The sequence below is a fragment of the Sorex fumeus genome, unplaced genomic scaffold, assembly GCF_029834395.1.
Source record: "Sorex fumeus unplaced genomic scaffold, SorFum_2.1 ptg000055l, whole genome shotgun sequence".
Lineage (NCBI taxonomy): Eukaryota > Metazoa > Chordata > Mammalia > Eulipotyphla > Soricidae > Sorex > Sorex fumeus.
This window is the reverse complement of record NW_026606112.1, coordinates 3,764,982-3,788,085: the sequence shown is the minus strand read 5'-3', so window position 1 is coordinate 3,788,085 and position 23,104 is coordinate 3,764,982. Positions and strand designations below refer to the sequence as shown.

Below are 23,104 nucleotides of genomic sequence, written 5' to 3'. Positions count from 1 at the left end.
TGTTACTAATGTTTTCTATTTATTCATTAATAAAAAGTGCATAGTACAAGCCCTTTATCCCAGTCCAAGAACTCAATAAAAGATTACAATAAACCTGAATGGCATAGACATGATTTGTTTGGCATGATTTAAATACTTAAACAGCAATTAATATTTAGCATATCACATGACCACTTTTGCTTGGAACAAATAATCAGACATGGTTAACAAATACAGAAGACCTATTATTCAGGAATAGTACTGCAACAACAAAAATTTAATTGTAAACGCTTTATTTTTCTCTTCAAGTTACAGCTTCGCTTCTTGAATTTGATCAAATTTTTGCACATAATCCACTTAGAGTGAAAGATTTTTCATTCAAGGTTCTTAGGTTCCTTTGAAAATGTAAAATATTTGTGATTCTATAAACACTAATATTGCATACCACAAGGACAATAAAAGTAACCAAGGAATAGCTGTAACTTAATAGCTACTTTGGAAAACCTCTGCAACTCAGAGATAGTGTTTGGCTATATTCATAATAAAAATCTTTCCTAATACAGTTTCAATGTTAACTTTTTCCATCAAGAAAAAATGTTATTTTGCATTAAAAAAATTAGTCTTGGGGCTGGAGTAATAGTACAACGAACGGGTAGGGCATTTGCCTTGCGCGGGCCAACCCGGGTTCGATTCCCAGCATCCCATATGGTCCCCTGAGCACTGCCAGGAGTAATTCCTGAGTGCATGAGCCAAGAGAAACCCCTGTGCAATGCAAGGTGTGACCCAAAAAGCAAAAAAAAATTTAAAAAATTACTCTGAAACAATGGCATTTGTAGAATGCTTAAGAGCTAAACCTCAAATATTTAGTCTTGTACTGTACTGTTTCCAGATTTAATTTTGCTATTGTTGTTGCCTTTTAGGCCCTCCCTAGTGGTGCTCAGGATCTACTCCTGGCCCTGTGCTCGACCCAGTCTTGAACCCAGGGCCTCATACATGGAAGTCAGATGCTCTACCACTGAGACACATTCCCAGCACACCGATTTATTTTTAAATGGTTGTAGCTACGGTTTAGGCAAAATGTTTACAGGCCAAGTACTGAGTAAGTGCGCTCAATAAAAGGCCACATGTAGAAGCTTGAAGAATACAATAATCTAAATTACTAGTTAGGCTAACAGGAATACATTGTGTGCAGTCGTGGACTGTCTTTATCCAAAATGTGAAGAAAATCTTACAAGCCAAAAGCCAAAAACAAAACAAACCATCAAAAAACACCCAAACCCCTAAGACTAAATAGTTCACTCTGAACTTTTGTTACTAATTAAGTGAATGGTCCATATATGAAAAGATGAAAAGTCTGGATGACCATTAAGTATACATGACAGAACGAGAGACTGGGATTAAGAATCCACATGTCCAGGTGTGGGAGGTGGAGATCTGGTAACATAGGGTTTGATGTTTGGCTGGGGGGTAGCGTCCTATCAGCAGTGCTGAGGGGCTACTTGGGCTACACCTGTACAGTTGTTGGGGTCATGTGGCAAGGGATTGAACCGAGGGACTCCAGGATACAGGCCAAGCAAGCTCTAGCCCTTAGGACTAGCTCTCCAACCCTGGCACTTAGTTCTTGGCACCAGGGAAAAACAAAAACAATACAACTCAAAAATCAGGGGCATCAAGGAGTAAACAAGAATACAGAAAAGAAAAAAAGAGAAAAGAATCTGGATTCTAAGGCTCTAGCTCAGAGGATATGTTTCTACTTCCAAGTCATGCTACTTCTTCAATCATCGCCAAATTCCAACCATTTGTAATGGTAGGTTCCATGACTATATCATGCATCTCTACCAGAGTTTGCTTCCTTGTGGTTTTTAAAAAACAAACTGACAGGATATAACTGCAAGCCCCCAAATTCTGAAGCCTGCCAGGAAAAAGGCATGCTTATCGCAAGGTTGCTCTATTTTATGCCAATCCACCTCTTTTTGATTTAAAAACTTGAACAGCTCTATGGGGCTGGAGCGATAGCACAGGGGGTAGGGCATTTGCCTTGCACGCAGCCGACCTGGCTTCGATCCCCAGCATCCCATATGGCCCCCCCGAGCACCGCCAGGAGTGATTCCTGAGTGCATGAGCCAGGAGTAACCCCTGTGCATTGCCAGGTGTGACCCAAAAAGAAAAAAAAAACTTGAACAGCTCTAGAACTAGGAAAGCTTCTGGTAGGTAGGTAGGTCACGTGAGGAAAACCTTAACTCTGGTGTTTATTCATCTGGGTTTGACTTGCCTACATTAGGCTACACCATGCCCTTCAGGTTACACAAGTCACTAATAGTTGATCATAGAGAGTTACACAGAATAAATTCTCTCATATATGGGATATAAACACAGTAGGGGAATAATAAATGCTCAAAGGCAACAGAACAAAAAGCATGAGAACTGATCTTCAGTAGGAGGCAAGCCACTGAGGGGGATAGGACAGGGAAGGGGATACTAAAGGGATACGAGTGATACCCTATCAGTGAGAGTGCTGTAAACCCAGAGCCGAAAAGAAAAGAAAAGGGCAGGAAGCGGGGTGGGAGGGAAACCGAGGACATTAGTGGAGGAAGTGGATTGGTGTTGGAACACTGTATACCTGAAACTAAATCATGACTGACTGTAATTCACGGTGATTCAGTAGAGAAAAGAAAAAAGAAAGAAAAAAAGAGTTGGTCATGTTATTTCAAGAATTTGATCAGAAAGCCAAGAAACATAAGAAATACAGCAGTCCACACTGGTTTATATAATGAAACCAAGCCCTTGCGAAGTTATGGCCTATAATGTAATCATACTAAAGGGGGCGGAAATAACCTTATGGACAACATTACACAATTGCACCAGAGACTCTTAAACAGTATAATTCAATTCATATAAATAATTTCTCAGATCTATACAGTGGATTGCTAGATGAATTGGGGGGGGGGAGGGAACCCTTACATTGATAATAAATTATCTTCTTGCCTGCATATTTTCATTTGTAATTATTTAAGGGGAAACTTCCACATAGGTCATGCGGACTTTTTTGGTAAAAAGTGCAATTTGTATTTATTTTCTTTCTGAGAAAAACAATGTTTTTTTAATTCCCCTTTTTAAGAATAAATTCAATTAAAATTTTTACTTATATTAATCCTCCTACCTACCCCTGTCCATTCCATTACCAAACAAGAATGAGATACAGGGTGAGAAAAAAAACCTTCTCTGGGAGGTTAGGGGTGCTGGGGCCATCCCTTGGGGTGCTCAGGGCTTACTTCTGGTTCTGTGCTTGTCATCTCTCCTAGCAGGACCCAGGGGACAAGATGGGGTACTCTACCCACTGCTGTGCTCTGGTCCTACCTTAATTGTTTTTTCATTTTCCTTCTTTTCCCTTGGAAAACGCCAAGAACCCATTCAATAATCTTAAAGCCAAAGGATAACAAAAGACTGGAGAAAAAAAATGTTTCTTTGAAGAAAAAAATCAGGTAAATAAGTAAATAGGCATTCAAATATCATAGACACCTCCAAAATTTCAAGACTGTTTTGTTTAAGAGAGAAGTATTAGAACAGAAAGAAGCATCCAGAGAGGCACCATATTAAAAATAAAGTGTCGCTTAAACCTGGCAAAGGCAGAAAGAATTTATTTTTCTACTCTTTCCATGAATCTGTGAGGCTCTTGTGCAGTGCATTACAAATGTCATTAGTGGGCAGTAAATCATCGACCATATTTAAATCATGTTTATTTAAAGATTTCTTAACATTAGACACATTTGTGTGGGAGTAGAAAACGTAGTAAACAACAAATTTACTTCTTCCCATCTCCTTTCCTAACCACATAGCCAATTCTAGTGAATGCTAGAGATTTTAGCTGTAACTAATAAAATATTTCAAATGTTGCCATCATCCCCAAAACTAGAGAAAACTTCCACTCCCTCCACAAACCAAACTTCTAGGTACATGTAAATACAATGTAGTTAGAATTTTCTTTCATATAATCTCAGAAAACCCCAAATAACTTTATAAATATTGATTGGGGAGAAAAAAAGGAAATTAAAAAACCTAGTAAGACTAAAATATTTAAATGCATATATCTCAAATCTCTCAATCAGGTCAGAAATCATTTTAAAAAAAATATGAACACAATTATAAAGAGAATGAATGGAATGTTTAAGCTTAGGATAACCAAAAAAATCCCGTGTAAATTGTTTTTAAATATAATCATTTACTCAAATAAATTGTAATGAAGAATAGTGATAACAGAAAACAGCAGAAGCTTGCAGGTGACATTTCTAGAAGCTCATGAAAACAAGACCATCCCATATTCAAATGCAAAAAGAAAAACTGTTCTAACGGGGTTAAAAGTACTCTGGTCATCTTCGTTCATTTGGTCGTGCAAGGTGTTAATTATTCTCAATTTCCAGATCACAAAGTTAGTCCACAGGAGGGGCTGGTGGATCTTGTCCCTAACATCAGAAAGAGAAAAAATATGAATTGACTTTTTTTCTTTTAAAACTTTTTTTCTTTGTTCAAGACTTGTAGTGCTCAAATCTTATTCCTTGTTCTGTACTCAGAACTGTACTCAGAACTGTACTCAGGGAGGATCACGCTGGTGGGGCTTGCGATACCCTAGGAAGTGCTGGAGGTCAAACCTGGGTCTGCCATATGTGAGACAAGTGCCTGACCCTCTATGCTACTGCTCCACCCCTTGAACTTTCTTCCATCCCAGTGCAAGCAGTCTAAGAGCAACGTCCCTTAACCTGCATCCCAGAAACCTATTTGGAACTTTCGTGCATTTTCTTTTCTTTTCTTTATTGCTTTTGGATCACACTCAGCGATGCTCAGAGGCTACGCCTGGCTCTGCACTCAGGAATTACTCCTGGTGGTGGTCAGGAGAAACATATGGGATGCTGGGGATTGTACCTGAGTCAGCCACATACAAGGCAAATGCTCTACCTACTGTACCACTATACTGTTGCTCCAGGGTCTAGAGCAACAGCACAGTGGGTAGGGCATTTGCCTTGCATACGGCCGACCCAGGTTCAATTCCCAGCATCCCATATGGTCCCCCAAGCAACGCCAGGAGTAATTCCTGAGTGTATGAGCCAGGAATAACCTCTGTGCATTGCCGGGTGTGACCCAAAAAGCAATTAAACTAAACTATTGCTCCAGCTCATGTACATTTTCAACAGTGCAATTCTCCAGTGTTTGACTCCTTTTTTTTTTTTTCCCCTCATCTAGTGATGCTCTCAGGCCTTAGTTCTGGCTCTGTGCTCAGGGATCAATCCTGATAGGGCTTGGGGGACCATACGGAGTGCTGGATTGAACCTGGGTTTCCATGTGCAAGGCAAATGTCCTACCTTCTGTACTATTGCTCTGGTCCCTGTTTGTCTTATTCTTCTCTGTGATTTGAAAGGAGGGAGAAAGTGTCCAAGGGTGACAAGATGTGGATAAGAAAAAGGTTTTTTTTTTTTTTAGAAAAAGTTTTCTAAGAGCAAGGCGGTGAGCTCTCTGGACTCTGTCTCCAGCCCTGAGACTGTTTCTCACATCAGTGTCGGGGAAGCAGTGTGGGGGTTCCTTCTACTCTAGGCAACCACTCCCTGATCACTCGGGGATTCCCCACAACCCAGAGGTAGAAGCAGAAGAAACTACCTTGCTGTTGTTTATGGCTGCACCCAGAACTAGGGAGATCTTGAGTTTTTTTGTTTTGTTTTGTTTTGTTTTTTGCTTTTTCGGTCACTCCCAGCAATAAATAGGGGTTACTCCTGGCTCTGCACTCAGGAATCACCCCTGACGGTACTCAGGGGACCACAGGCGATGCTGGGAATTGAACCTGGGTTGGCCACAAGCAAAGCAAATGCCCTACACGCTGTGCTATTGCTCCAGCCCTGACCCTGAGTTACTGGGGATGGACCCCAGGCCTCCTGCATTCAAAGCATGCACTCCGGTCCACCGAGCTCAGGCCCCAAACCTGGGCGTTTAAAAACACTCTACTTCTAGATTCAAACAAAAGAACATTTTGTTGGGGCCAGAGAGACAGCACAACCCTATGCATTGAACTATCTCAATAGCGCCAGGCTCTATAGAGCTAACTCCTTCCTTTTTGGTTAAAATTCAGCAATACTATATACCTAAGTTTACTACTCCTAACGCAACAACAACTGTAACAACAAAAACTAAAAGCACACACAATAAGCATCCAAACATTGATGAACACCACAACTCTGCCTCCCCACTACATCTTCCTAAGGGTAACAACAAAGGATTGAGTCAAGTGCAATCATTTGGGCTAACTCAAATCGATTAAATGAAGATTTTCATTCTTCCTTATTTTTGGATTTTGGACTGACACCCACACACGATTAGGTCTGGTCCCCGAAGCAATCATTTGAAAATTCCACATGAAAAGCTTATAGAAATTTTGTGGAATAATTCAACAAGTGACTCAGCCACAGAAATATTTTAAAACAACCACCGAAATCAAGTGTGTGTGTGGGGAATACTATATATATATATATATATATATATATATATATATAAATCTTTCAATGAAGTTTATTAAAGTTGGTACCTAGGGAGCCGGAGGGTTAATACAGTGGGTAGGGTGCTTGCCTTGCAAGTGGCTAACTCAAGTTCAAATCCTGGCACTCCATATGGTCCCCTGAGTCCACCAGGAGTGATCCCCGAGTGCTGAGCCAGGAATAAGCCCTGAGCACCACTTGGCTGTGGCCCCAAAGAACTTTTCACCAAAAAATCCAAACCCCACTTCCCTGTTCCCATCGACACCTGCCCACTGACTAACCCAAGGAAATTCTAGCCTAGAACACTTACGTTGTGCGGACTGGCTGGTTTCCCAGTGAAGTTGGATCCTCTTAGATTAGGAGGTCTCAGGAGAAACAGGATGACTGCAATGACCATCCAGGCCATCAAGATCATGGTGATACTGATGCCATTGTCAGTAGATGGGCCTGGGACTGAAGAGAAGAAGAAGAAAAAAATTAAGTATTTGCAACAAAATCCAATAGCACTGACCACAGTATTATTTAGAGAAGTATGAAAACAAATCCTTTTTTGTTTGTTTGGGGCCACATCCAGCTTTGCTCAGGGAGCAGACCCGGGCTGCCACAGGCAAGACAAGCATCCTACCCGCTGCAATCTGGTCCCAACAAAGGACCTTTTTTAAAAAAAAAAATTTTAATAATTTTTTCTAGTTTATTTTTACAACAAAAACAAAGGCTGTTTAAATGTCAATGTCAAAAACTGGGAGCGGGACAGCTAGCTTGGAGGATGGAAGCACGCACACTCTGCTGGCAGGGAAGGATCGTGGTACCATACAGATCCCCGAGCATGCCAGCATCAATCCTGGAGCACCGTGTTGGGAGCAGCACTCACACATGATCAGGTGTGGTCCCCCCAATTATCCCCCCAAAATGGAATTAATGGGCCAGGGAGGAGACGCGATGGTAGAGCATATGCTTTGTACACGTGAGGTCCTGGTTTAGTCCCCTGGAGTTACAAGATGAAAATATTCTAACTAAAATCTGAGATATTAAAATAAAAAAGTATGAATTATTATAAGAACCCACTGGCAAGCATTCAACATCCCTTTCCTCCCGTGAGCGCACCTAACCTACATGGTTGAAGAAGTTGGGTGGACGAGGCCGAAGGGCTGGGGCACAGGTCATGTCGACAACCGCAGTAACACTCACTGGCCAGATGCACACTTTTTTGGTTGTGGGAAAGAAATAAAAAAGAAAGGAAGGAAGGAAGGAAGGAAGGAAGGAAGGAAGGAAGGAGGGAAGGAAAGAAGGAAGGAAGGATATAAAAAATCATAAGCCTAAACCTATTAAATGAAAATTTTATTCTTATTTATTTTTGGATTTTGGACTTATATCAGCGATGCTCAGGGCTTCTAGCTCTATGCTCAGGAATCACTCACGGTGGGGCTCAGGGAACCGTACGGGGTATAAATATTCATTCAAATTAATAATATATAAAGGGTGCAGTTAATCTTTCCTTGATTAATCCTAGGTAATCTTATTTTAAGATCTTTTAAATTTTAAGGGGCCAGAACGATAGCACAGCAGATAGGGCGTTCGCCTTCCATGTGGCTGTCCTGGGTTCAATCCCCAGCACCCCCTAAGGTCCCCCAAGCACCATCAACAGTAATTCCTGAGCGCAGAGCCAGAAGTAAGTAACCTTTGAGCATCGCCAGGTTGAACCAAAAAGAAAAAAAAAACTTTAAAATTTTAAAACTTAAAAAAATGTGGAGTTTTTGGGTTGGTTTTTCTTTTGGGGGGGGTTGTTGTTTTGTTCTGTTTTGGGCCACATCTGGAGGGTACTCAGTGCTTACTCCTAGCTCTGTGCTCAGGGATCATTTCTAATCAAAGTTCGGGGGACCACTATGAGACGCCGGGGATTGAACCTGGGTCAGCTGTATACAAGGCAAACATCCTACCCACTGTACTATTGCTGGTACTGCTGGCTCTGTGCTCAGGGAGCACTCTTAGAGACTGAACCTGATCAGCCACATGTGTGGGTGTAAAGCAAGCGCCTTATTCACTGTATTATCTCTCTGGGTCAAGGGGAACTTTTTCGAGGAGCTAGGGGGCACACCCAGTGGAGCTGAGGGCTTACTCCTGACTCTGCACTCAGGGATCACTCCTGGTGGGGTTTGAGATGCCAAGGGTGGAACCTGGCTTGGCTGTGTGCAAGGCAAACACCTTACCCACTGCACTATTGCTCTGGCCCCAAAACGCATGTTTTAATTTTAGTATTATTCTTTGCTTTTTGGGTCACACCCAGAAATGCAGAGGGCTTACTCCTGGATCATGAACTCAGAAATCACTCCTGGTGTTGCTGGGGGACCATATGGAATGCTGGGAATAGAACCCAGGTTGGCTGCGTGCAAATCAAATGCCCGTGCAAATCAAATGCCCTACCCGCTGTGCTATCACTCCAGCCCCAAAACACATGTTTTAAGAGTGAAAATTCCCTTCCCTTCTGTTGCTGTGTCGTGATGGCCAGGATTCACATACATTTGACTGCAACACTTAGAAGCTCCAGCTGCAGTGCTCAATGAGATAAAAGCTGGGCGCTTCAGCCCAGAGAGCTATCTCACCACCCAAACTGACCTTCATCTATTCACCTGTATCCAGCTTTCCTCTCCTGGTACAACTCCAATTCCCCCATGCACGTCTCCTCCTGTCTTTAGGCTGTGTGACATTTCTAATCACATCATGAATGTTTGGCAGAACTCAGGGGCCACTCCTGGGGAAGAGGAATCCTATGGTCGCAGGCACCAAACCCAAGGCTCCAACATGCAAAGCATATGCTCAGCCCTTGAGCTAGCCCTCCCACCCAGAATTTCTTTTCTTTTCTCCTTTTATCTTTTCATTTCTTAACCGCACCTTGCTGTGTTCAGGGCTGACTGCTGGCTCTGTGGCAGGGATCATTCCTGGCAGGGCTCAGGGGGCCCTATGTGATACCACGCACTGAAACCAGTTAGCTGCACGCAAGCAGGAACCTTAACCCACTTTACTGTCTCTGCCTCCAGATCATTTATTTTTTAAGAACTGCCATCATCTTCTGAGCCGGACAGATAGTACAGAGAGTAAGGTGTGTGTCTTGCATGTGGCTGACTTGGTTTGATCCCCAGCATCCCTTATGGTCCCGAGTGCAGAGCCAGGAGTAACCCCTGAGCTTCGCTGGGTATGGTCCAAAACATTCAAAGAAGTGAGACCATCTAACAGCAGTTCAACTCTGCCACTTCTTAGTCTCTGTGCCTCAAGTTCTCTCCCTGTGACATGAAAATATCTATTATCATCTTGTAGAACAGCTGCAAGGGTTAAAATGGACAGGGCATGAAAAGCAGTTTGTGTAAGGCCTGGCTTGCAGAGGTACCTAACAAAGGTCAGTCACAGGTGGTGTTCGTGAGAACGAGAGCACAGCTGACCGAGCGCGAACATGCTGGCGTGAACCCCTCAGCTAGCCAAGAGGTAACAGGCCCGCATCACTGGTGACTGACCTAGAGGCGGGAGAAGAAAGAGAGGGGTGTCTCTAGCACCTCTGAAGGGTGCCTGCTTCCGTGTTGAGTCTCTGGTGATAAGCAAAAAAGCAAGTCCTACAAATAAGAGGTTGGAGACACCTTACTTGTAGACAAGGTGGAGAGATGGCTCAAAGCACTGCAACACACACTTGAGTTCGAGAGCCCCGGGTTCAACCCCCGACAGTTCACAGTCCCTCCAAGAACAATGGCACTGGAATCCTGAGCACTGAGCCAGCAGCAGTCCCGAGCCAGGCTGGCCCAACCACCACTTTCAAAATAAACAACAAAAATTGGGCCGGATGATAGTACAGTGGGTAGGGCATTTGCCTTGCATGAGGCTGACTGGGTTCAATCCCCAGCATCCCATATGGTCTCCCGAGCATCACCTATGGGAATTTCTGAGTGCAGAGCCAGGAATAACACCTGAGAATTTCTGAGTATGCCCCCAAAACAAATAATAATAATAAAAATTAGGGGCTGGAGCAATAGCACAGTGGGTAGGGTATTTGCCTTGCACGCAGCCAACACGGGTTCAATCCCTGGCATCCCACATGGTCCCTCAAGCACTGCCAGGAGTAATTCCTGAGTGCAGTCAGGAGTAACCTCTGAGCATTGCTGGGTGTGACCCAAAAAGCAAAAATAATAATAATAATAATAATAATAATAAAATTTTGGGCTGGAGCGATAGCACAGTGGGTAGGGCGTTTGCCTTGCACGCAACCAACCTGGGTTCGATTACTCCGCCCCTCTCGGAAAGCCCAGCAAGCTACCGAGAGTATCTCACCCGCATGGCAAGCTACCCATGATATTTTTATTCGATGTGCCAAAAACAGTAACAACGTTATTGGTGCTCACTCGAGCAAATCGATGAATAACGGGACAACAGTGCTACAGTGCTACAATTAAATTTTAAAAATGAAAGGAAAAAAAATTTCCCAATGAGGCCACCAACTTGGCTGGCCACAGGAAAATGAAAGTCGAGAGGACCACTGTGGGAGCCAACGGGAGCTGGCAGGCCATGCGGGATTATTTCTATAAATGTATCGGGTTCCAGTGGGAAAAGATGGGCACAACAGTGAGGGCAGTCAGAGGCCGGGGCTGTAATCCTCAGTGTGTGGAGCGGGTGGGGGAGGGGCGGGCATGCAGCCTGGAATGACACTGCCCTCACAGCAGCTCCCCATTTTCAGCCGATTCACTGCAAAATTGAGTCAGGTCTGCAGGCAGGGTTCTGCAGCAACGTGCAGGGGATCCGGCTCAGCATGACGGATGAAGCACCCAGCTGAGATGCTAAGAAACTGCAATTCGATTCTTGTTACTGAGTGAAGAGCAGAGCGGCACACTCCGCGAAATGATCTCGGACACGTACAATGTGGCCTGTGAGCTCAGACATCCATGACTGGTGTCTATTCCTGGCTCGCGGCTTCCCAGGCCTTTAGAATTTCCTGATAGGGATAAGAATGTCTATTGGAGGGGCGGGGGTGGGGGGATACTGGCTGGGGAGAGGGGGGCGCACACCCAGCTGTGCGCACGGCTTACTCCTGGCTCTGCACCCAAACCAGTGATTTCCTGCAATTGTATGTGGCTCAGCTCTCCCGGAGAAGTCGGCAGGGGGAGGGAGCACACATCTATCTTTCCCACTGTCCTCCTGCTCGAGCCCTGAGAAGAATGTCTTCATATCCCAAGGAGCACCCTGCAACCACCCCAGAGCTTAGAGTGATGAGGTGATGCTTGATGGGCCCTGACCTAGCAAAAGATGGACCCTGGTTATCAGCATTTTGTTCTCCGATTAGCAGGCTGGAACTTCGAGCTGTCCCCCTCCTCCCCCAAGGAGCAGAGGCAAAGCAGAGACCAAGCTCCCCTCCCGAGGCCAGTGGCCTGAGGGTCTGTGCCCACAAAGCCCCTGGCCCAAGGCATCACTGAGGTTCAGGCTTCCTGGGTGGCGAGCATGGCAGGTGCTGGGTGGGTGTTGCCCTCTCCAGCCCACTCTGGGCCTTGGCCCCATGGGTCGCTCCAGGTGAACCTTCTACCAGAAACAGTTGTCAGATATTCTCGGATCTAGTCTGGCAAAAATCACTGAGTCTTGGACTGGAATGATAGTACAGCGAGAGGGATGTTTGCCTTTGCATGTGCCAAACTCGGGCCTGATTCCTGGCACCCCATATGGTCCCCTGGGGCCCTGAGTGAAGAGCCGGAAGTGATCCCTGAGCACTGTCAGGTTTGAAACAAAATTTAAAAAAAGAAAAAAAAAATCACTAAGCTGAGAAGAAATGGTTTGTGAGAACTGATTATGTATGTCTATATACCTATAAATAGGTAATGCATGTCTGATCACTGGTGCAAATTTAGACTATACAAACAAGTATGGGGCCTGGAGCACATGGCATACCAAGGTTCCATCCCCAGCATCCCATATGGTCCCCCAAGCACCACCAAGAGTGATCCCTGAGTCAAGTATAGCCCCTGAGTACCACTGGGTATGGCTCAGAAAACAAAATCAAAAAAAAAAAAATTTTTTTAGTAATTCTAGGAGCTTGAGCCATAGTTCAAATGAGTAGGTGCTTGTCTTGCTGACCCTACCTCAATCCCCGGTATCTCAAAGGGTCCTCAGAGCTCTTCAGGAGTGATCCTTGAGCACAGAGCCAGGAGTAAGCTCTGATGAGCATCCCCACAGGGTGTGACCCAAGTATAAAACAAACAAACAAACAAAAAAGTAATTCCATCACCAAGAGGAAACATCTGTTGAAGCCACTTAAAAACATGACCCTCAAAAAAGGATTTCCATCACATTCTAAAACAAAAGAGAGAGAGAGAAAGAGAGAGGGAGCTGGCCATATAAATATACTAAATTAATATTCAAGCCCCAGCGCTTTGTCTTTAGATTAAGTGAAATTTCACCCACAGAAATAAGAGAGCCTTTGGTTCACAGGTGGGACTGGCTCAAAGGTCCCTAATGCCACCGATGTAATAAACACTTGTTTCCTTGTCGGGATTTCAGTGTGATTACCTCTTACTAGAAGAACAGGTTTCTGATGACCTGCCTGTCAGAGGGCCCGGCTGAAGGTGAATGAGCGCTGGCAGAGGAGCAGCAGGATAAATCTGAGGGCTGGAACTACCCCCCAGGATCCCCAAAGCCCCCACCTCCACACTTGTGGGGGCTTCTCAGAAACCCCGAGTCAGGGCTCTGCCGCTGTGACCTGGGCTCTGAGCTGAGCAAAGTCCTCTCGACCCAAGGCACAGCTCCAGCTCATACTCCTCCAGGTGATGTGTATTACCTGTATGGAATCTGATGTGATAGTTCACAAAGCAGTAACAGTCATAAATCAAGCAAGGCCAAGCTCCATTGGCATGCTAACATGTTCTGTTTTGGTTTCATGGACCAAAGTGGGCTTAGTGTCAGGGATGTTAAAAGGTAAGCACCAATCTATTAATAATGCAACCTCTCACCACTGCAGAAGTCTTTATTATACAGCATGTTGCAAGCTTATAACTGCAAAAAATTTTAGAAATCTATCAGGAACCTAAAAGTTCAACAAAGAGAAACCATTTCAACACTGGTGCTACAGAGATAGTACAGAGGGTAGGGCATTTGCGTTGCATGCAGCCGACCTAAGTTGGATCCCTGGAACCCCAGGTGGTTCCCCGAGAACTGCCAGTGATCCAATGAATAGACAATGGTGCATCCCAAGAGATCACTATTCATTCAGTAGACTTTTTTTGTGCCATGACTACTTACGTTCCTGAAGACATTCTGTGTCTGTGCAGTAGGACTGGGACTGCCTCAACTGTAAAGGAAGAAGAGAGGAAAGTGAGCAACGCTCCTAGTGAAAAATCAAATACATATGCTTGGGGGGGAGATGTCAGTATATTCGACCCTGTTCCATTGGTCTGCAGCTCTGCCTTTGTTCCAGTACCATGCTGTTTTAATTATTACTGCTTTGTAGTAGAGTTTGAAGTTAGGGAGGTTGATTCCTCCCATTTTCTTTTTCCCAATAATTGCTTTAGTTTTTGTGGAGGCTTATTGTTCCATATAAATTTCAGGAGTGTTTGCTCCATTTCTTTGAAGAATGTCATGGGTAATCTCAGTGCCTGAGAAGAGAGGACTGCTTAAGGAAAAACTTTGGTACATTTACACAATGGAATACTATGTAGCGGTTAGAAAAGATGAAATTTACATACAAGTGGTACTACATGGAAAGTATCATGTTAAGTGAAATGAGTCGGAAGTAGAGGGATAGACATAGAAAGATTGCATTTATCTGGGGAACATAAAGTAACAAAATAGGAGACTAACACCCAAGAATGGCTGGCCGAGATTAGTACCAGGAATTTTGCTCCATGGCTTGGAGGCCAGTCACACATGCTAGGGGAAAGGGCAGCTCAGATAGAGAAGGGAGCACCAAATAAAGGGTGTTGGGAGGATCCTCCCAGGATGGGAGAAGCATGCTGAAAGTAGACTATAGACCAAACATGATTGCCACTTTTGCAAACCACAACACTCAAAAGGAGAGAGAGAACAGAGGGGAGTGCGCTGCCACAGAGGCAGGGGGGATGGGGGGATGGGGGGTGGGAGGGATACTGGAATCCGTGCTGGTGGGAAATGGGCACTGGTGGAGGGATGGGTATTTGATCATTGTATAATTGAAACCCAAGCACAAAATTTGTAAGTCTACAACTGTACCTCATGGTGTCTCACTAATAAAAATTAAAAAAAAAAAATTACCCTCCAAAAATAAATAAATAAATAAATAAATAAAATACACACAAGGTAGAGAGAGTCCAGTGCATGGGGCACTTGTCTTGCATGTGACTGACCTGGATTAAGTCCCCGGCATCCCATGTGGTCCCCACAAACTGTCCAAGGCCCTGAGAACCACCAGGTATGACCCCAGCCCACTCTCCCCCAAATAAAATAAAATGCATTAGGACAGAGACTGTATAGTGGGCATTTAGGTGCTTGCTTGCCTTATACAGGACAACCGTGGTTCCATCATGGTAACCCATGCAGTATGTCCCTCCATATACCCTGCCCCCAGCACCACAAGCAGAGCTCAGGAGTGATCCCTGGACACAGCTGGGGATGGCCCCAAAAGACACAAGCAATATGTACTTCCCAGAAAGATATGTGGGTTTTTTTGTTGTTGTTATTTAGTTTTCTTCGGGCAGCAATCCCTAGCTCTGTGTACAGTGTTACTCCTGGCAGCCAGGGGGACCATGTGGTAAAAAGAATTGGATGGGGGCTTCTTGCATGCAAAGCATGTAACTCGTTTATTAAGCTGGGGCTGGAGCAATAGTACAGCGGTTGGACATTTGCGTTGCATGCAGCTCACCCAGATTTGATCCCCTACATCCCATATAGTCCCCCGAGTACCAACAGGAGTAATTCCTGAGTGATGAACCAGGAGTAACTCCTAAGCATCGCTGGGTTTGAACCCCCCTCCCGAAAAAAGGCAGGGGGATTTTATTAAGCTATCTCTTTGGCCCTTTAAGCTTTTCTAAATTTTAAAATGAATTCTAAATATAAAATTTTAAATGAATACTACCACCATGAATAACATTCTTTCCAAATGAAAAACACAAAACTATATTGAGGGGTTGGTTAATTGGTTACGGAAAAAATTTTTTCTACTCAAGGTGATGTTCAACACCCATTTAAATATAGGCTTAGAAAAATAAGTCACCTGCTACAGAACTCCCGCTGCGATATGCTCCTTTAGGAATATATGATCTATATTCCCAAATGGCCCACAGCAGAGAGCTAACAGAAGAAGGGGTAACTCTACTAATGAGTTTTTTCCCTCATGAAAATCTGAAGATAGGGGCTGGAGCAATAGCACAGCGGGTAGGGTGTTTGCCTTGCAAGTGGTCGCACGTGGCCAACCGGGGTTTGATTCCCAGCATCCCATATGGTCCCCCAAACACCGCCAGGAGTAATTCTTGAGTGCAGAGCCAGGAGTAACCCCTGAGCATTGCTGGGTGTGACCTCAAAAAAAATTTGAAAAAAAAAAAAAGAAAAAGAAAATCTGAAGATAGAGAAAACGAGGGGGGTGCGGGGGTGGGGAGCAGGCAATCCAACCCAAGGTTTGATCTATAGAAGTGCCCCTTGTAAAGAAAGGAATTCTCTTTCTCTCCTTTTGCTTTCATCTACATAAACAGTGGTTGGAGAAATAAAAAATAATGAAAATCAGAGACCCAGCGTTTGTGGAAGGGACAGAGGTGTAGATTATCACAAAGTTGGGATCTAAAGAAGTTCTCTGTGGGCTTGAGAGATAGCACAGTGGGTAGGGCGTTTGCCTTGCACATGGCTGACCTGGGTTCAATCCCCAGCACCCCATGTGGTCGTTGAGCCACGCCATGAGTAATTCCTGAGTGCAGAGTGAAGAGTAACCCCCAAGCATCGCTGGGTGTGACCCAAAAAGCCAAAAAAAGAGAGGTGTTCTGTATCTATCTTTTCCTATAATTTAACTTTGGAACCACATCGTTTTTAAAAGTGAAACAGGGCTAAACAGATAGTACAGCAGGTAGGGTGCTTGCCTTGCACGTGGACAACCTGGGTTCGATCCCTGGCACTAGGCATGATCCCCTGAGTACCCCCAGGAATGATCCCTGAGCCAGAAGCAAGCCTGAGCACAACTGAGTGTAGCAAAATACAAACAACGAAACAAGGGGAATTTAATTCACCACCCTTCTAGGAATGTACACCCTGTACTGAGGCTTTTTAGGATGTTTAGGAAAGATTTAGGAATGATCATCTCATAAACCCTAGAGCTGAAAATGAGTACAAACTAAAGAAAATAGGCGCACCCGACTACTCAAATTCAGCCTCACCCTTGGGTAATGATACCCTCTCCCCAAGAAGCAAGATGCAGCTCGTAACTCGCAGGTGTTCAGGGAAACAGCCATATAACTGCTGCACGTAGCTGGCTCCTAACAACTACGTAGGGCAGAAAGAAGACCTTGATTTGAAGTCTGGCACTGCGGCCAGGGAGACAGTTTGCAAGGCTGCTGTACATGTCTGCATGGCTCCAAAGGCATGCCTGGGCATAGGCGCCTGATCCCAAAGGACAGCGCCTGATTCCCGAGTATAGTGCTGACCCAGGAACACAGTGCTGATCCCTTAGTAGAGTACCTGATCGCCGAGCACAGTGCCTTATCCCTGAGTTCAGTACCTGATCCCTGTGCACAGTGCCAGGAGTAGTCCTCTGGCCGTTGCCGGGCATGATCCCAAAACCAAACAATAAAAATTAAGCCTGGCTCTGACTGACTGCCAGAGCGATAGTACCCTGCATGGGACTGACACGGGTTCAATCCCAGGCGTCCCATATGGTCCCCAAAGCACTGCCAGGAGTAATTCCTGAGTGCAGAACCAGGAGTAACCCCTGAGCATCACCAGGTGTGACCTCCCCTCCAAAAAAAAAAAAAAATGTTTGACTCTACAAATTTCTCATTTCAAGACCCTGGGCAAATTAGCACTTCTAAGCTTGCGTCTCCTCACCTGGCAAAGCAGGGACAATGTCATCTACATATTTAAATAATACATGTGAAACATAAATAACAAGGCAAGAAATTGAGCCATTATCATTACTGTGTCACACAAAAATGCCATTTATACTACCAGTGGAATTAGCAAATAAGCAAATCACTTTGTAAATTATTCTCTCAAACAATCAGGCTTGCTTTTGTGTAAATCAATGAAAATTTTTAAAATTTTTTTTCTATAAAAGCAAATGACAGGGGTCAGAGCAGTAGTTCAGCAGGTAGGGTTTTTGCCTTGCATGCAACCAGCCCCGGCATCCCGTATAACTTGTCAGGAGTGAACCCTGAGCACAGATCCAGAGAGTAGAAATCACATGAAGGCTTTCAGCAAAGAAGAATAAAGACCAGGCAAGCATGGCCCAAAAAACAAAAGGGACCGGAGACACAGTACACTAGGTAAGGTGCTTGTCTCCCATACAGCTTGATCTTCGTCAAAAATCAAACCAAATCAAAAAACACTTAGATTTTGGGAGAGGAGAGACTCATACGTGGTAGTGTCCAGAGGACCCATAAGAAGGGATCAAGCCCAGGTCACCCACACCTTAAAGAGTTAAATGCAAGAACCTTAACTTTTGCACTGTCCCTATAGCCCACTATTTTTTTTATTTAAATAAAATGCCAAAACAGCACAAATGCATGGTCAAATTAATGGCTGAACACTGGGTCAACATCCACTCTGACCAACCTTAACACAACATAGCCATAGAGGGGACTGAAAATCTCCAATGCTCCAGTTAAGCAATCAGGTGCCTGTAGCTTAAGTCAAAACCTAAGCAGAGTCACTAGTGAGCGCCACCCGCGGCGCATTCTGTCCAAGTGCGGCCTTCAGATTGTAAGAGGCTGTTTGCTTTTCTCTTTCCCTTTCAAACTCCCCAGCAGGATCGCACATATCAACTTTACTTGCAATCAGCAAATTCCTTGCCAACTCCAAAGCAAGACCGTCTGGAAAAATGGAGAAAGGCGGTAAGTGAGACTAGCTTAGACGAATTCCAACCGAGAGAAATCACAGGGGCATGGGTTCTAATGCGGGGTGTAGGAAAGACAGAATAATGAGTCTCTGTAAGGGATCCAAGGATGTGGCAAAGAGCCTCACGGGAAAATAAATCACCAACGTCCATGAAGACAAACCAGTGACTTCCCACAACTGTCCGTGGATCAGCTCCCCTAAAGTCGTCAGGGAGAGACAGCAAGGAGCAAAATGGACAGAATCTCCATCCCGCAATGACAACCTTTTTGTAAACATTTTGGTGTATGTGCCCAGGATGCATTTTTGAAGGTGCATGCACTTGTACAAAATAAGACATTTTGTATTATTTTGTTGGTCTTCTTCCCATACTCAACTTGCTGTAAATCTTTTAATGCCAAGAACCAAGATACACATTTTTTTTTTTTGCCACACCAGGGGGTCTCCAGAGAATGGGGCAGGCTAGAACACTGGAGATCAAGCCCCTCGCATTATGTATGCCCTTGGTGCTGTTTCATTTCTATTTTGTTTTGGTCTTAGCAGGTGGGGGTGAAGTGGGTTGGGCCACACCAATGGTGCTCACAACTCACCGCTGGCTCTGTGCTCAGGGCTCACCCCTGGCTCAGTGCTCAGGGCTCACTTCTGGCTCTGTGCTCAGGGCTCATTCCTGGTATTGCTTGAAAAACCATATGCCATGCTAGGAGTCAAACCGGGGTGGGCCACCTAGAAGCAAGTGCCTTAGCCTCTGTCCTACCCGCCTAAGTCCTACCCTTCTCTAACTCACCCTGGCAGCGGCAGAGTGGTCAGGCTGCTCTCAGGCTTACTGGCTGCCCTCAGGATTGCAGTCCTGAGCAGTCAGAAGGGGGAGACCAGCATCTGACGACAGATCTCTGCGTGTCTGTGGTTGTGCGCTGTTTCCCTGGCCTTCAAAGCCTGCACTTTCCCTTCAACCTTCTGGAAAGAACAGGGCTTCTTTCCTCGCTCTGGGCACCAGCCTTGTGAAAAGGCTCTCCTGGGCAAACTCTGCTTGGCATTTCATTTCGCTGCGATATTTGTAAATTTGTACAAAAAAAAAAAACATGCTGTGGTGGTCTAAAATATATGTGGAGGAAAAAAAATGCCAGAATAAAGGTACGTAATTGCTTTAAGTTGGGTTTTAACCTTTTTCGCTGAGATACTATGGTTAACAACACTGTTCAATTATACTTCTCATGCATATATTGTTCCAACACCATGCAAACTTTATTTTTTCTAGTTTTCTTTTCTTTTTTTTTTTTTTGGTGGGGGGATTAGGGGAATTGGAGGGAATAGCACCCAGTGATGCTCAGAGCTTATTCCTTGCTCTGTGTGCAAGGTTAATTCCTCATAGGGCCCAGGGCAGCATATGGAGTCCGGAATCAAATCTAAGTTGGCTAAGTGCCTGACTCACTATACTCTCCCACCCCCCAAATTTACCTTTTTGTCTCTTGGGGTCACACCCAGCGATGCTCAGGGCTTTTTCCTGACTCTGCTCTCAGGAATTACTCCTGGCAGTGCTCAGTGGACCTTATGGGATGCTGGGGATCAAACCCGGGTTGGCAACATGCAAGGCAAATGCCCTACCCACTGTGTTATCACTCCAGCCCCCCTAAAATATAATTTTTAATATCTCTAGCATTAATAGATTGAATCACTTTTGCTAAAATGTTATGTATATGCTTGCCCCAATTTTGCATATATTTCCATACCTCTACAAAATACCTTTTTTCTTTTTTTAAAGAAGCCTATTTTATTTATTTATTTTTTCTTTTTTGGGTCACAACCCAGCAATGCTCAGGAGTTACTCCTGGCTTTGCACTCAGGAATTACTCCTGGCAGTGCTTGGGGGACCATATGGGATGCCAGAGATCGAACGTGGGTCGGCTGCATGCAAGGCAAACGCCCTACCCACTGTGCTATCACTCCAGCGCCTCTACAAAATACTTTGATTTTGAATTCTACAACTTTATTGAATCAAAAATCATCCATGCAATTTTGGGGCACTGGCAAACTAAACAGTATAATTTAGATGTGCTATCCTTTGGGTATAGTTTATTTTGATACCAACTGATAACAAATGCTTAGATATAGGATGAACTTAAGTCTGTCTGGCTGGGGCTGGAGCAATAGCACAGTGGGTAGGGTGTTTGCCTTGCACGCGGCCAACCCAGGTTCAATTCCCAGCATCCCATATGGTTGGTCTCCAGAGCACCACCAGGAGTAATTCCAGAGTGCAGAGCCAGGAGTAATCCCTGTGCATTGCCAGGTGTGACCCAAAAAGCAAAAAAAAAAAAAAAAAAAAAAAAAGTCCATCTGGCCAAGTGATTCATCATGGTGATGAGGTAGGCTGACTGAGTGGGGGGCAATAAGAAGGGGAATGCAGACATTTCCCTATTTTTGTATTTGTTTGGGGGGAGGTGAGGGGCACACCTGGTAGTACTCAGGGGATTATTCAATCCCTGAGCAACACACATATCCAAATAAATGGAATTCAGCACCAGAGAGATAGCACAGCAGGTAGGGCACTTGCCTTATATGGGGCTGACCAGCGGTCTATGTCTGGCACCCATAGAGTCCCCTGAGCCTGCCAGGAGTGATCCCTGAGTGCAGAGATAACAGTATGCGCTGGACACAGCTGGGTGTGCCCCCCCCAAAATCCCTAGTGTCCCGGAGGGTCCCCCAGTACCTCCGGAAGTTGACACCCAGCCTGGCTAGTAGTATTCCCCAAGTACTACGCCCAGTACTGGCCCCCTGAGCTCTGACAGGTGTGGCTAAAAAACATCTGAGAAGAAAAACTGAAATAAAAAGCCTCCAGCTGCTGCCTGGCCCTCCCCCTCCCCCGCGCCGTCTCCCGGGAGGCTGTCAGCCCTGGGAATAACTCGGGGGCCAGGAGAGGCCGAGCAGCCACATGAAAGCGCCACACATACGTTCCAGCTGCTGACGTCAGCCAGGCTCTGCCACATGTCAGCGTCAACTGCCGCAATGCGAGCATGACTCCAGATGCTCCCCGCCCCCCGCAGCCCTTCCAGCGAGGCAGCCCCGCTCGAACCCACAGCGGCCGCTTCATCACAAGTGGGGGTTAATGATGCCAACTGCTGGTCAGTCAGAAAGATGGGAACAACACAAAACAACCAACTGCTAACAGTTCACTCGGTCAAGTTGGCACTGAGGAGCTGCCCGAGACAGCAATGTTTACTTTTCCCCTTTCTTTATTTGGCAGTGTTTAGGTTTGGGGCCCAGTGGGCATGCACCAGCTATTGGTTGTTATTATTATTATTTTTTTTAATGAACAACGTCACTTCCTAATTGGCAAATTCAACTGTACCACAAAACCAAGCATACTACAGGGCTGTAGTCTAGTCTTTCAGGATGATACAGATGAAAAGCACTGAGATTTGAGAACAGATTCCCCTTGCTTCCTGGAGGCCCAGCAGTCTTGGGCACACACAACACCCTCCAACAGAGAAACGGCCCAACTCCACATCTAATCTCAGAAAGAATGACAAGCTTTTCACCTTTTCCCAGGTGGGGCCAGTCTACCTGCTGAAAACACCGGGGTATTCTCAGAATGGGGACAGGGCAAATACCCCCCAACCCACAACCCCAATGGGAAACCCAGCAGCCTTTACCCACAGCCGCCATCCTGTCAGCGAAGAATCCTCCCAGAGAGATGTGTCAAAAAGAATATGATGTCAAAGGATCTTCCCCGGCGGATGCTCCGGGCGGACAACTGTGAGTCATTCTCTAATGCGGGCAGGTCCCCCTTCCTCCCTCCAGGCCCAGCAGCCCGCAGCTACACCAGACACCAGAAATGGCTCAGCTCCAAACTAAACCTCATCAAACTGCCAAAGCTACCAAACTATTCCAGATCTATAGCTCTTGGACCTGCACAGCCGCGTGTGCGGCCATGGCACCCGTCAAAATTTCACAGTACCATCAGCCCAGTAGGATCACAGCAAATGTGATGGGAAAATTGCAGAGAAGCCCACCAAGCTCAGTGAGACTGAACAATAGCACAGAAGGTTCAATTAGCACTAACCAGCACAGCAGGTCTTCAATGACATCAGTGACATCATCACGGAGATAATAGCAGTTATCCTAAATTAACTCTTACTGATCAAAGTTTTGATAATTCCATTTGCCTTTGTGGTGTAACAACATGAAGTAAAATTATTTGTTACTGCACAGAGACAGGATGGGATGGTGGGTGGGAAACTGGGGTCAGTGGTGGAGGGGATGTCACACCATTGGCAGAACTGATATTAGAACATTTAATGCCTGAAACATCATTAAAAAAAACTAGGTAAATCATGATGTTATAATAAAATATACAATTTTTTAGTATTGATATTTGAAAGAAGTCTGTTATACTCTTACTTTTTTTTTTTAGTGGTTGGGCACACTCAAATATTATCTACCCATCCAGCTACACTTCCCTTAATTGGCTGAAATGAAATCTATGTTAATCACATAATTAAAATACCTTTGTAGCAATATGGGAAACATTAGATTATCATTATCATTGATCGTCGATTTGCTCGAGCGGGCCCAGTAACGTCTCCATTGGA

General features: G+C 45.0%; 1 protein-coding gene across 1 annotated transcript in view; it reads right to left on the bottom strand.

Annotated features, from left to right (window-relative positions):
- The window catches only part of SMIM14 (small integral membrane protein 14), a 60,907-nt gene continuing 37,803 nt past the window's right edge, over positions 1-23,104 (bottom strand). The window contains exons 3-5 of the mRNA XM_056125538.1: positions 13,755-13,803; positions 6,805-6,947; positions 1-4,439 (exon numbers count right to left, since the gene is read on the bottom strand). Of these exons, the coding sequence (XP_055981513.1) occupies positions 4,407-4,439; positions 6,805-6,947; positions 13,755-13,803 (225 nt within the window). The 3' untranslated portion in view covers positions 1-4,406. The remainder of the gene's footprint in view (positions 4,440-6,804; positions 6,948-13,754; positions 13,804-23,104) is intronic.